Source organism: Dicentrarchus labrax, unplaced genomic scaffold, assembly GCF_905237075.1.
Source record: "Dicentrarchus labrax unplaced genomic scaffold, dlabrax2021, whole genome shotgun sequence".
NCBI lineage: Eukaryota > Metazoa > Chordata > Actinopteri > Moronidae > Dicentrarchus > Dicentrarchus labrax.
In genome coordinates, this window is record NW_026136716.1 from 7,426,572 (window position 1) to 7,439,863 (window position 13,292).

The 13,292-nt window shown below is 41.3% G+C and overlaps 1 protein-coding gene across 22 annotated transcripts in view; it reads right to left on the minus strand.

Moving 5' to 3' along the window:
• The window catches only part of dmd (dystrophin), a 272,939-nt gene that overhangs the window by 59,258 nt on the left and 200,389 nt on the right, over positions 1-13,292 (minus strand). For all 22 annotated transcript variants that reach the window (XM_051428356.1, XM_051428350.1, XM_051428354.1 and 19 more), the window contains 13 exons: positions 11,566-11,741; positions 10,827-10,974; positions 10,234-10,359; positions 9,403-9,552; positions 9,177-9,275; positions 8,612-8,711; positions 7,683-7,852; positions 7,235-7,352; positions 5,832-6,043; positions 5,398-5,552; positions 4,578-4,764; positions 508-680; positions 231-387 (listed from right to left, as the gene is read on the minus strand). In XM_051428356.1, the coding sequence (XP_051284316.1) occupies positions 231-387; positions 508-680; positions 4,578-4,764; positions 5,398-5,552; positions 5,832-6,043; positions 7,235-7,352; positions 7,683-7,852; positions 8,612-8,711; positions 9,177-9,275; positions 9,403-9,552; positions 10,234-10,359; positions 10,827-10,974; positions 11,566-11,741 (1,971 nt within the window). The remainder of the gene's footprint in view (positions 1-230; positions 388-507; positions 681-4,577; positions 4,765-5,397; positions 5,553-5,831; positions 6,044-7,234; positions 7,353-7,682; positions 7,853-8,611; positions 8,712-9,176; positions 9,276-9,402; positions 9,553-10,233; positions 10,360-10,826; positions 10,975-11,565; positions 11,742-13,292) is intronic.

The window sequence follows — 13,292 nt, forward strand, 5'->3', positions numbered from 1 at the left end:
ACTAAAAAGATCCAGATTGTTCCTGCTTTAGTTGATGGGGAAATAACTACTTGATACAGAGGCCGACATTTTGTGCAGTGCCTTAAAGAAAGTGAATATACACGTCTTGTCTTCTCAGCCCAACTTCACAAACAACTCCAGAATCCGCAGTTACATTTTTCAACAAAAATGCTGCAGAGACAAGCAGTGTGTCTGTCTGTGTCCCACATAGTGTGTGTGTTTCCTCCTACCCGGTGTGTGTCCAGTTGGGTCTGCACAGCAGGGACGTCGCCCCCCACAGGCGGCTCCTGCTCCAGCTGTTGACTTTTTAGCCTCAGCCAGTTCAGCAGCTCCTGCAGCGACATGTGGAGCTTCTTCCACGGGGCCATCTCTGAGTCCAGGTGGGCCCTTGAGACACAAACACAGGCATTTTTGTTTCTTTTGCTTTACATAAACTCAATGGTTCTCCAGGACAAAGACTGAGCTTCTCCATTGCTGTCTTTTGCAAGAACCCCAGCCTCCCCTCACCTCATGCTGAGGGTCTTGTTGCGCAGGTCGTTCCAGCGCTGGCTCATGGTGTCCAGACGTCTCTGGAGCAGCGCGGCATCCTCCGAGTCCCCCAGCGAGGTCACAATCCTCTTCCCATTCTCATCCAGGGAGTGATAGAGCTCTGTGTGGCTGTCAATCTCTGCCTGGAGGTCCTGGTAACACACATGCACACACACACACACACACGCACTGTAAGAGTCAATGGAAAAAGCAGGAGCAGTAAATTCTGTTCGAACACGCACTTCATTTTCTTGGTAATAGCAGCCATCTTTCAGGAACTCACTTTTTTCACTGCTCGAGTGCTCAGTAATGGGATCAGGATCTGAGAGAGTGATTTACTCTCTAAAAGCAGCAACCACCAGGATTGAGCCATAATGCAGGACTTAATGCATTGTGGATGGAACCTTTTGTAGCACTGAAATGTCAAAATGTACTATTCAGCCTGGAATCAGCCAGTAACTGTGACAACGGTGGTCCGACCTATGTGCGATCCATTACTGAAAATGTTCCTGATAAGACGCTGCGAGGACTTTAAAAAAAACAAAAAAAAGAACGTTTGTCACTTTGCAGAGTGAAACAGGAATAAAGCTTGAACACTTCCTGTTCAGGAATGGTGCAAAAGAATACCAAAGGTTCAGCAGGTTGACTGTAAGAAATGTTCCATCAGTTATTGCTGCATCTGTAAGTGAAATTAAATGCCAGTGCCTTTAATAGGGCAGACCTGACCTTACAGGAGCACTACCACCACTCCACAAAATGACTTACTTTAAGCAAAAAAACAAGTCTTAACTGAATTAATTCCCACGTCTTAAAGAATATTTTAAATATACACACATATTTTACCTGGGTATTTAAATTTTGGTAACACGAAAAGACAGATCCATCCATCTTCCAACACTGTATGAATGTAATTTAATTGACATCAGGTTTGAAATTTCTTTTCCATTTCCATGCAGGATTATGATCTAACTATGCACAAGGGATTCACAATGCAAAAATGCTCTTGAAATGTAAAAATATGCATTGTAGGTAATGTATGAAGTCAGGTTTTGGCAAAGTATCTCGTATCTCTGCTGCATTGTTTTTGACAATATTACAGGAGTGTAGTGCTGAATCTGTGGAGTACACTTTTGTTGTATTTTAACTACTCCTGTCATCTCAGATTTGTAACTTTACTATCATTCATGTTGCAACTTGATGATATCAGAATGCATTGCATTTTTTCATTTATAATGCGTCTGCAAAATTCTCAAAATGTCCTTACAGAGGAAAACATCCTGTAAAGGAATGTAAAACACTTGCTCGAAGTTTTAAGATAAATTAGATAACATGAAATTTTAATGATACCTGAGGGGGAAAATGGGTCATTGCACCAAAGAACAGGACACGGACAAGAATAGAACAAACAGAAAGCACTGAAGACAGCGAAGGTGGAGTGCAGTATTAGACTGACTAATGTATTAACTGTAGCTCTAGAAAGTTTCCTGCAGTTTCTCCTGTGATCTAAATGTTCTCTGATCTCTTTGACTCAATCCCAGTTCTTTACTTTCATATGAAGTTAAACTTTGATGTCTGCCTTTTAAATTGATGGTTTCACTTTTTATTTGCGCCTTATTTTTTATCACATTTTAGTGAAAAAACTTGCCTACTTATCCTTCAGTTGACCTCAGAAGAGGAGCGGATCAGATCAGCTTACTTTTAGACTGCCAGTTTATATGAACAGCACGGATGTCCACAAGGTAAGTTCCCGTCAAATTGAAACAGTAAAATATCTCATTGAACTTTTCTGATGACCAAACTGGTGGATTTAAATGAAAATCTTCAATAAAAATTAAGAAAAAAACATGTCAAACACATGATTACACTATCTTGTGTTAGTATTTTAACCATTTTTGAAATAGATAAAGCAAAATGCCCTAATTTAGGATTAAAATGCTTATTTGCAAAAGAACAGTGCTTGATATTCTTTCCCAACCTGAACATGGTAGACCTTCCTGCGCAGCATCCTCAAAACTTTACTCTGGAATCCCAAAACACTAGACGTCAAGCATCTTCTGCTTCTTCTATTCCCTCAAGATTAACTCCCAATATGACTGCACAAGAATGCCCTCTGTTTAAATGTGTGTGTGTGTGTGTGTGTGTGTGTGTGACAAAGAGAGGGATTTGGAGATGAGGAGGAAGGGAGGGAGTGTCATAGAGAGATGGAGGGAGAGTTAGCTACCCATAAAAAGGGAGACACGAGTTGGAGAGTGTGAGTCAGAGCAAGTTCCAAAAGGGGGTGAGAGAGTGAGAGAAGAGGAGGAGAGAGGCAGAGAGAACTTGAAAGGGTGCATAAAACGATGAGTGCGCTCATTTTCCAATTAAACCTTATCTGCGTGCAGTGTTGTAGCCCGTGAGTGTGTGTGCGCTCTCTGGATGCTACGCCGCGTTGCCGTACGCCATTATAATTGGACACAGAAGACTATCACAGCTCTGCATACAGTGCTGCTGTTGTACTGAGAGAGCAGTGTGTGTGCGTGAAAAGGAAGCGTGCACAGGCATAGATTTGCAACGGTGTGTATCTGAAAATTCATTTCCAAAATGCTGCATGTGTTTTTCCTTTGTGTGTGTGTGTGCGCACGACGTTCCACCAGAAAGTGTGTGGGTGCAGGGTGAGGGCCGAGGGTCACAATATGTTCTCTCACAGAACAGAGCCTTCCCTTCAACACCCACAATGCAGTGGGGGGATTTTGCATTTGTCTGCCAGGCACCGACTGGCCAATGAAATCTCTCCATGTTGCCATGTCAGCATTCCTGTCATACCAGCCGGGGCAGAGAGTCAAGGAAGAGTGTCTTCAACTCCAGGTCAAAAACTGCAAATGTACTGGACGTCTTATAGAGCCCATATGACATAATGTTGCATCAACATCTTCATTTTCTTGATTTTTCTTCATCACTGATGTCACTTGTCAATCAAACAGCGTGGGCAGGACTATGACATCTTTTTCTGCAGGTGTTGCTGTTTTCTTCTTCGGCCGATCCACCAAAAATCCTCTGCTTCTTCTGTTTGAAATAAATCCTTATTCGTGATGGCACAAACATAAAATAAATCCCTTGCTTTGCTCCATTAAATCTCTACATTACATCAGGTGTAAAAACTGTCATGGGTGGTTGGCATTAGCTATAAAGAGTTGTAAAACCAGTAGTTGTGAAACTAAAATTGGAAGAATAATGGTAGTCTCCACACAAGCAGTGGAAAAATATGCTTCTTCTGAAATATAAAAAACAGAAATGAAACTTTGGTGAGAGTTCAATAAGATCTTCTCTCTCACACTCTGCCTTTTATTTCTATGTTGGGAGATTTTTTGCTATTTCCTCTTCTCTGTCACTTCAGCTTTCCCACCCTGTCAAAGGCCCTACATTCACACCTCCGAAATCATCATATCTTCCCAGTGATTTTTCTATCCAGGTTCCTCAAGCCAGTCATCCTTGGATGCCGTCATTATCATTGAAATTCTGTCACTCTGTGTTTCAGACGTACGATTGATCAACCCCACCACCTCCCGTTCACCACTGTGACCTCCAGGATGTCCAGAGAGTGACACATTTCCACCCCGGTGGACAATAAAGTTATATTCTATCTCATATTTTTGCACTTTCTGAAAAGTTCAGCTCCTATTTTCTATGTAAATAATGCTAAAAAGTGGATAACATGGACGATAAAGTGGAATATTACAGTAAAAGCCAGTGTGAAAAGTTCACCAGACTTCCAAATGACTCCGCTTGGACTTATTAATCTATTAAATTAATCAATCTCCAGCAGAGAGAGATTCAAGATACAAAATGCTTTACCACTGTGTTATAATGCAGCTGTTGTACGCACTGACTTCACTCAATATTCAGTATGTGTTTGATTAGGTATGCTTCAACTTTTTCAGTTTCACACCAAAACCGCTGTGACACAGATTTAGAGCGGCAATAAAAATATATGTTATAATAACAGAACACAACCACCAGGTCACCGAGTGACATCTTAATATGTGTGACCTGACCTTTTGCATGTGTCTTACCTTCCACTGTGCCAGCAGGTTCCTGGCTGCCGGCTGCTCCTGCAGTCTCTCCTTGTTAGTGGCATCTATTAAAACGTTGCATGTCGTCTCAGCCTCTGTCAGCCAGTTGAGGAACTTCTCCAGGTCGAGGTAGAACTGCTGCATTAGCTTCAGAGCTGCCTCCAGAGCCGCCTCCCTGTCCGAAACACTGGAGAGACACAGGACAAGATAAATGTTACAAAAGAAAACTGGCTGATATGTGGACAGCAACTCAGTCAACGTATGGAGAGATATGGTTGGCTTTTCGTTCAAACAATAGCCATTTAATGTATTTACATTCAGTAATTATCTCTCTTTATAGTAGTTTTCATTATTAGCGTTCGCTTTCTGCACTGGTTTCAAACTGACACACAAAGAGGGATTGACAGAAGGCGATGCAGCATGTAATCCAGCATTACTGTTTGTCCACTCTCATACAGTCATATCAGAGCTGGATTAAGTTACTGCTAATGCTAACCCGACATTTCCTACAGCTGCTGTGTCACAATAAAAACTGGGTTGGCGTCTGACAAACAAGACAACATAGTTTTTCGTATTTTCTGAGAGCAGATCAGTTTGAAATATTGCAGGGAATAATGGCAGATTCAACCGCAGTGAACTGTTAGCTGCTTTCACACTCTTGGTCCAGCATCCCTACAATAAGAAATCTTTTATCAATGGTATGAAATGCTTCCATTCCTATTTCTTCAGGAATGGGCTCACACCCTATTGGAGTCTTTCTGTCCCCTGTTCAACAAGTTGTAATACGGTGTTTATGTACAGTAAGTATGAGTGTCGTTACCGCTTGCTGATGTGCGTCCAGGTGGCCACCATGTTGTCGTTGACCTGGGTGACCTTGTGCGTATCGTCGTTGGCGTACAGAGTCAGCAGTTTGTCAGCAAGCGCGTTGGTTTCATCCACCTGGCCCTGCCACTGCTGCAGCTCCCTTACAAAGAGCTGAGGAGAGAGGAGAGTAAAGGAAAATGTAGTGAAACAATTAAAGTAAAATGTGATGATTCATTCTCAACCATCGAAATGTCTTTTTAGTCACCAGCAGGACGAGTAATATCATATTTTTGAGCCATCTGTTTAGAAATGTCACATGGAAGATGGAAAAAACGGAGTGTGCAGCTAAAGTATGAGCAATTAGAAAGCTCATTTAGACACGAAATAGAAATGTGAGCGTGCCAACGTGTGAGACATTCATGCAGTCGGTGAGTGGATGTCCAGCCCAACCTTCAGTTCAGCGTTTTGTTTCTTCAGTGCTTCCACCGTGTACGTGATCTCCTGCCAGGACTCCAACCTCTCACTGGCCCGCTTGATGAGATGATCCACTCCCTTTCTGGCATCCAGCCAATCGGTGGAGTCCTGCAGCATGTTGTGGAGCTGCTTCGTCCTGTCGGAGAGTTTGGTCTGAGAGTCTTCCCAGTGAGCCTGAAGTCTGTCAACTACAATGACAGAAAGAAAGAAAGATTTCAAACATTTCTTTTTAAATTACAGTGATAACATGCAAGATACCACTTTTCTTTGTTTGTTTATTATGCAGCATGCTTCCCTTAGCTGCCATGTCATTTCTGATTACTATCATTGGAGGCCACCAAACTTTCAAATCTTTAAATTTCTACACAGACTTTCAAGTACTGAAATGTAGGCTATACCAACCGATACCAACAGAGACTTAAATAAAAAGTATAAAAAGTCCACTCAAAAAGGCATGAATCATAATCGGACATTATGCAGGATATTTATTGTGTATTTGCAGCCCTTCTTTTGCTGGCTGCTGTTTAGGCTCATGCAATCTATTTTAATGGATAAGGCTGGAAATATATTTTTGGTCAATAAAAAATAATAAAATAAAATCCCCCAGATAAATCCACATTTGGAGTATTTGTGGCAGCAGGACAGTGTATGTGGGATTGAGTCAAAATAAACTACAGTGTGTGTTCATGGTGATGAAGGAACGTGTGTGTGCAACAGTGTGGCTCACTGATGTGTTTTTAATAGATTTTGGACAATAATTGAGCTCTATGACACAGAGGAAGAAGACATTAAGAAGAAGATAACACTCGTCGGAAGGATACATTCATTGTTGGTTTGGCTCGGCACATTTGATTTGTGTTAAATCTGCCGCAATGTTTTATCAGACACACAAATAGGGAGAGAGCAAGCCTGGCATCAGGCGTTGTTTGTTACATATGTTGGTTGTTTACATATGTAGTCTGCATTAGTATGTATATAGATATACAATGTGCTTCATGTAGCTGAAATCCTGTCATGCAAGACTACAATCACAGCTTTTTCAGTGCTTAATTCTGCATTGCATGTAGCACTGCTTTTCTTTTAGTGAGTCAACAGTGGTCATCCTGCATACATTAGGCATGTGACATATGTTAGTAACATGCAGATAAGGGACTGGTGTGTGACATGTTTTTGTATCGACAGGTAAATTGATTTATAAGTCTGTGATCAAATCAGCTCTTATTTTGTGTCACCAATCACATGTGGATAAATTTGTCCAAATATCTAGCTGTCATTGGGAAAATTACAGCTTTATGTCTTTTTCACATGAAATGATGCTAGCACTGTAAATCTATGGGTATGTGTGTGTGTGTGTGTGTGTGTGTGTGTGTGTGACGTACTGCGCTCAGTGATAGCATTGCGGGTATCCTGGTTGCTGGTTTTGTTCTTCAGGTTTTGGGCTGCTGTGACCTGTCTCTCCAGCAGGGGGTGCCGTTGTTCCAGCTCCTGCAGAGACGCCTGAAGACACACAATAAGAAAATAAATAAATTGTAAATTAGTGGTTCATTAACACATTAATTAGTACACTTTAAAAGTAAGAATGACTCACAAACACACAATACACTTTTAATTGCATTATAACTCAATGCATTGGAAATGTTGGCTGCCACGTACATTAATCAGACTTCTTATCCTAATTACGTACAAAGATATGATAAATCTGTTGGCCAACTTTCTGTACACTAACATTTTCCCAGTCCTACTTTCATGTAGCCCATTGAACCGCATCAGTTCCCTCAGTGTTGTTGTGCTCTAAATGTAGTTAACGGCGATCTCCGAGGTCCTGACCTTGAGCCTGCTGATGTTGTCGTTGATGTCGTCCAGGTCCGCCACCACCACACGCTTGTTCTGCACCATGTTATCCAGCATGGTCAGCCAATCGGTGAGCTCAGCCCACGACTTGTTGAACTGAGCCAGCGCCGCAGATTCAGGCTGAGAACTTCCTGTCAGACTTTCATCTGGGACACACAAACACACACACACACACACACACACACACACACACACACACACACACACACACATAGACACACACATAAACCATTTATCTATGTCCAGTAATAGACTTATAGTACCTGTGCACATCCCTGGACAAAAACTCGTGAACCGAAGACTAACAGAGACCTTGTCTAACTTTATCTCCCAGGACAGTTTTCTCTGTGAAACAAACAGAATTACTGAGAGTTTATGAGGAGATGAACATGAAGGGAATTATTTTTGTGCTCCACAAATTAGAATCAGTGCGATCAGTGCTTTGATGATAAGGTTGATGTGGCATTTAGAGTTTCAGTGTGGCACTTGTTAACAGCTAATATGTGGCAGACTGATGGCAGTGAATGAAAAAGGGTTGATTTTTATGACCCCTGCAGATGATTAATTACACTTATTAAATCCTGTACTGACTTTATACGCTAACAAAAGACATCTAGGGTCTGGTGTATTTTAGTAGATTTTCATACATGCTAATACTAATATTCAGAATGAGGGAGCTTCTGTACTCTTAACTAGTGCGGAAGGCAAACCACATCATGCTTATGTTATTTGTTTGTTATGCTATCATTGCTTGTGTGATTGAGGGCTTCTGTGTGTCGGTTGACTGGAACTCCATGTTTCATATCAGCTAGCTTGAGCTGACAGATGTCTGTCATCAAAGTGTGGCGTGCAGAGAAAAATGTTTATCGTGTGTTTTTATTGAAATGCGAGGATGATTGTCTTACTGGCTTTTTTGGCCACTAGCAGAGCAGCCATCCTCTCCTTATGCTGCCGCACCAGCTCCAGGATCACAGTCCAGTCTTCCTTCAGCTTTGCATACTTCACCTATCACCACACACACACACACACACACACAAAGTCAGAGACAGTGTTGACAAATGCAATCAAAGGCTTTTATTTTGATACGGCAAGTTGAGGATCTCTGCAGAACTTTTTCAAGTCAGATATGCTTGAGCGTCTTTGATCTTCAAAAGATGTAATGTTCTCTGACATACATTAATGAAGTACATAATATGGATTTGATGAAATATTTGAAGCAGAACTTGGGGTGAGATGAAAGAGAAAAAGTGTTATATTTATTTTATTCCCCAGAGGAATACAGCAGCCAAGCATATTTAACACTGAAAATGTATTTTTCGATCATCAAAAAGACAACGTAGTAGAAAAACAAGGCACAAAATGCTTCAGCAACATATAGTCTGCAGCATATGACAAAGCAAAATATGCCACAAGATTGTTGTTGGTTCCCGTCAACAGATAAATCAGTGAAATAATGTTTGATTTCCTCACCTTGTCTGGTCGGCTGGGGGGACTGTCCTTGTACAGCTGATCGGCTCGCTCCAAAACAAACTCCACTTCTGGCTGTTTGACTTGCACTTCCTCAATGAGCTGGAGAAACAAACAAAGAGACAACACTAACTAAGAGTATACTGTATAAAAGGGTTTTATTCATAAAATTATGTATTTCAAAACTGGGCAGTATATGAAGGTACATATGGGAAAATAGCAGTAATACCCTGGGTGGTGGATCCTCTGGGCTGTGCTCTAGCTTGGCTCTGGTGCTGGACGCCCAGGCTGACAGGTTGTCCACCTGACCCTCAAGCTTCTCCAGCTCCATCAGCAGACCCTCGAGCTCCAGCTGACGCTCAGGCAGAGCCCGGGACACCTAAACAAAGACAGGCTGTGATTTACTCAGGCTTATAACAATTTACAATAGCATGAGGAGTACTGCTCATCTTGTGAGAACAGTTGCATGATGTGACTGTGAAGGAGCTCATATTAAAACCAATTTCTTGAATGTATGTTATTGGTTTTATAACATAGAACACGTCTGAATACAAGATAATAACAATGAGAGCCCTGCATGTTTACTTCTCTGATAAATTGGTTTCTGCATATAAACACAATAAATAAAGACATAGCAGCTTTTTAGGTAAAGATTGTTGTTAGCGGTGTATTGTACTGTATTGTTGTACTATACCCTGTACTATAGCAGCTTTAAGTTACAGTTTTTCATTACTATTATTACTTAAGTAATGGATCTAAATACTTTCTCCACTAGTTGCAAAACATCTATAACTGCAGAGTGCTCAGTTCTGAGTGCTCCTTTCTTCACACCCGGCTCGAAGAAACCGGACAACGTCTGTGTGTATAAACAGAAGGCCTCAGTACCTGGAGCTCCATCAGCAGCCATGGCTGTTCATTACCTTTATCAGTACAAAACATCATGATGTACGAGGCATGGTTTTAGCCTGGGGTAGCCTTGTTCTGATGAGTGAAGATCGATGTCTGTTTACAAAACGCTGGCGTGCTGTTAGCTGTAGTATTCACAGTGGTAGCTGCTGACCTGAGCCCAGCGAGTGTTGATGATCCTGATGTCTTTCTGTCTGTCAGCAGGAAGTGTTATCTGTTTGTGTCTGGAGTTCAGATCTTCCATCGCCGCCTTCTTGGCAGGAAGCTCCTCCACATGTGCCTGACACCCACACACACACACACACACACACACACACACACACACACACACACACACCACACAAACACAAAAATCATACAGGCTGAATTTAATAAGAAATCATTGCAGCAGCTCAATGTAGGGCACACTCTTTCAATCAAATTATGTAAACACACGAAGAAATGCACACACTAACAATATTTTCAAGGTTGAATATTAGAATGAAACATTATAACCTCTTATTGGAAATCATAATAGTCTCTCAATACACACACACACACACACACACACACAGGTAAGCAAATGCAATTGTTTTTTTTTCAAGTGTGTTTTTTTTTCGAGTGTAATAAACAAGAACCCATTTACAATATGATACTGTAGCAGCTAAATTAAATTACACTAAACAACACACACCCACACAGGTACACAAGTACACACACAGAGCTCAGTAGCTCAATGTAACTGCTGTCGTTTTGTCTTAATTGTACCTGGACTTTTCCCAGAGTGTCTCTGATGTGCTGTGGCTCTGCAGGCTGCAGAGGGATGGCCAGGACGTCCTCCGCTTTGTCCAACCAGCCCAGCATCGAACCCATATTCTCCTGTAGCTCTGCAGCCGCCGTACGCGCCTCTGTAGACCTGCAGGACAGGAGGGTGGCCGCAAGAGAGAAAGAGGAAAAGAGGGTGAGACACGTTCTGGAGACAGGAATGCCCTTATGGAGCAAAATCTGCATCCTCAATCACACACAGGCGCACAACAGGGGCGCAGTGGGTCTCACTTTCAAGCCCGGAGTGAAACAAAACTTTAAATTCCACATGGATTCTCACAAAAACCTTGAAAATATAATGTATTTTTGTGTCTCTGCTTCCTCATCTCATCATCGCTGGACTGCAAAAAATAACAGTATACACTATAAACAGACTGCAAGTATACAAACAATGTGTTTTGGTGAGAAACACTGAATGTAAACTATATAAAGTCTAACCTATTTAAAATGTAACATGTGAATTATGTTCATAAATTTTTACATTAGCGCAACAAAGGGATTCAAATTCTAATGCCGACACCTGACAACACTATTTGTATACATAGACAAAGTCAGAAAAATCCTACTTTCAGGGACAAACATGGATTATCTATGACCTGCAACCACACACACACACACACACACACACACACACACACACACACACACACACACACACACACACACACACACACACACTCACCTCCTCTTGCGCTCGTTGAGCTGCTGGCAGACGTTAGCCCAGCGAGTGTTGAGTAATTTGAGCTGTGTTCGGAGCCGCGAGGCATCGTCTGGTGTGCTCAACTGGCTGATGTCCTCTCCTGCAGAGTTCACTCTGCCCAACACCACTTCCTGGATAGGTATGGCCTCTGTCAGGTCCTGCACACACACACACACACACACACACACACATACACGCACAGTGGGCGATTAGCTGTTTCACTGTTTGGTTTGTGTGTTCACAAGGTGGGACTCACCTGCATTCTGGACAGAAAACCTGGTCCTCACAAGTTCAAATATCTATTTAATATCTACATAAATTATGGTGCTAGCTGTTGTAGCCAGAGAAAACTTCATTTGTCCATTCATTTGAGAAAGAAAATGCTCATCCTCTTAATTAACTAGTTAAGTAGATTTTAAGGGACAGATGACATTCCCCATTCCCCCAAATTACCCATTAATTTGAAGTATTTGACAAATCCATTAATACATTCAAGGTAATATAAAGTTTGGGAATATGGTTTACATACACAATATTTACAGGTGCAAATGGATGATGAATTTATTTCTATTTTCCTGCATTAATTAACAGTTTTTTTAAGGGTAAGATTCAAATAATATTACACATACCCCTTTAACTGTACCGTAATTAAGGACTTTAATTCAGTTAGGGTGCAAATCCAGTAGTTCACTCGGTTGTTAATGGGTTTTCTGTATGTTTTAAGAGTTTTATTTTATAGGTTATGGCTTAAATTAACCATAGGTTTGTTACTGCTTGAACAATAAACTGTGTAGATGATATTACAATTCATTTATACAATCCTATTTAACATACTTTAATTGCATCATTATTTAAGGGTAAATTAGTGGAATTATAAAGGTAAAAAAAATAAAGGTATTCAGTGTTGTAGTGGTAGAAAACAGTGCCACACTGAGGTCTGTAGACATGAGAAAATAGAAAGCTTTGAATTTTTCTGTTGTTATCTTTAAAGGAATATTTTAACATTTTGGGGAAATGTATTTATTAGATTTTTTGCTGCAAGTTAGAAGATAAGATTGCTCTAGCACCATGCTTTATGCACATACACAAGATTCAAGAAAGCAAAACATCAAACTGTGCTAAAATGCTTTGAGGAATGGGAATAAGTCATTTATTGTTATTTTATCTCCACAAAGCAAATGTAAGTCCATACAATGTCCCCACAAGTGTATCAATACCAAATCATTCAATGTCTGTGTGTCTCTGTACACTCTGGGATCAGGATTGGGTGCAGTGGGAGTGTAGCTTGTGTGGATTTGAGGTACCAGATGGTCCTCTGTCTCTACACAAATGCACACACACACACACACACACACACACACACACACACACACACACACACAGGTTGGCACCTGAGTGGCACTTGGACACTGCATCCCTGTCTGTGCAGGTGGACATTGAGAGCTGATCACAGCAGCCCAAAGTGGACTGGGCATGTCTGATGATGCAAACACACACACACACACACACACACACACACACACACACACACACACACACACACACACACACACACACACAGACTGCAGTACACAAACAGTACTTCATATGCAAGGTTGAGTGCATCAGTAAAAAGTCAACTCAGTGAGGATCTGTGAAAATGATTCCTTGTACATTATTAATCTCAATCTCTGTGATGTAAAACCCCACTGTTCTACGCTTGTATTAAA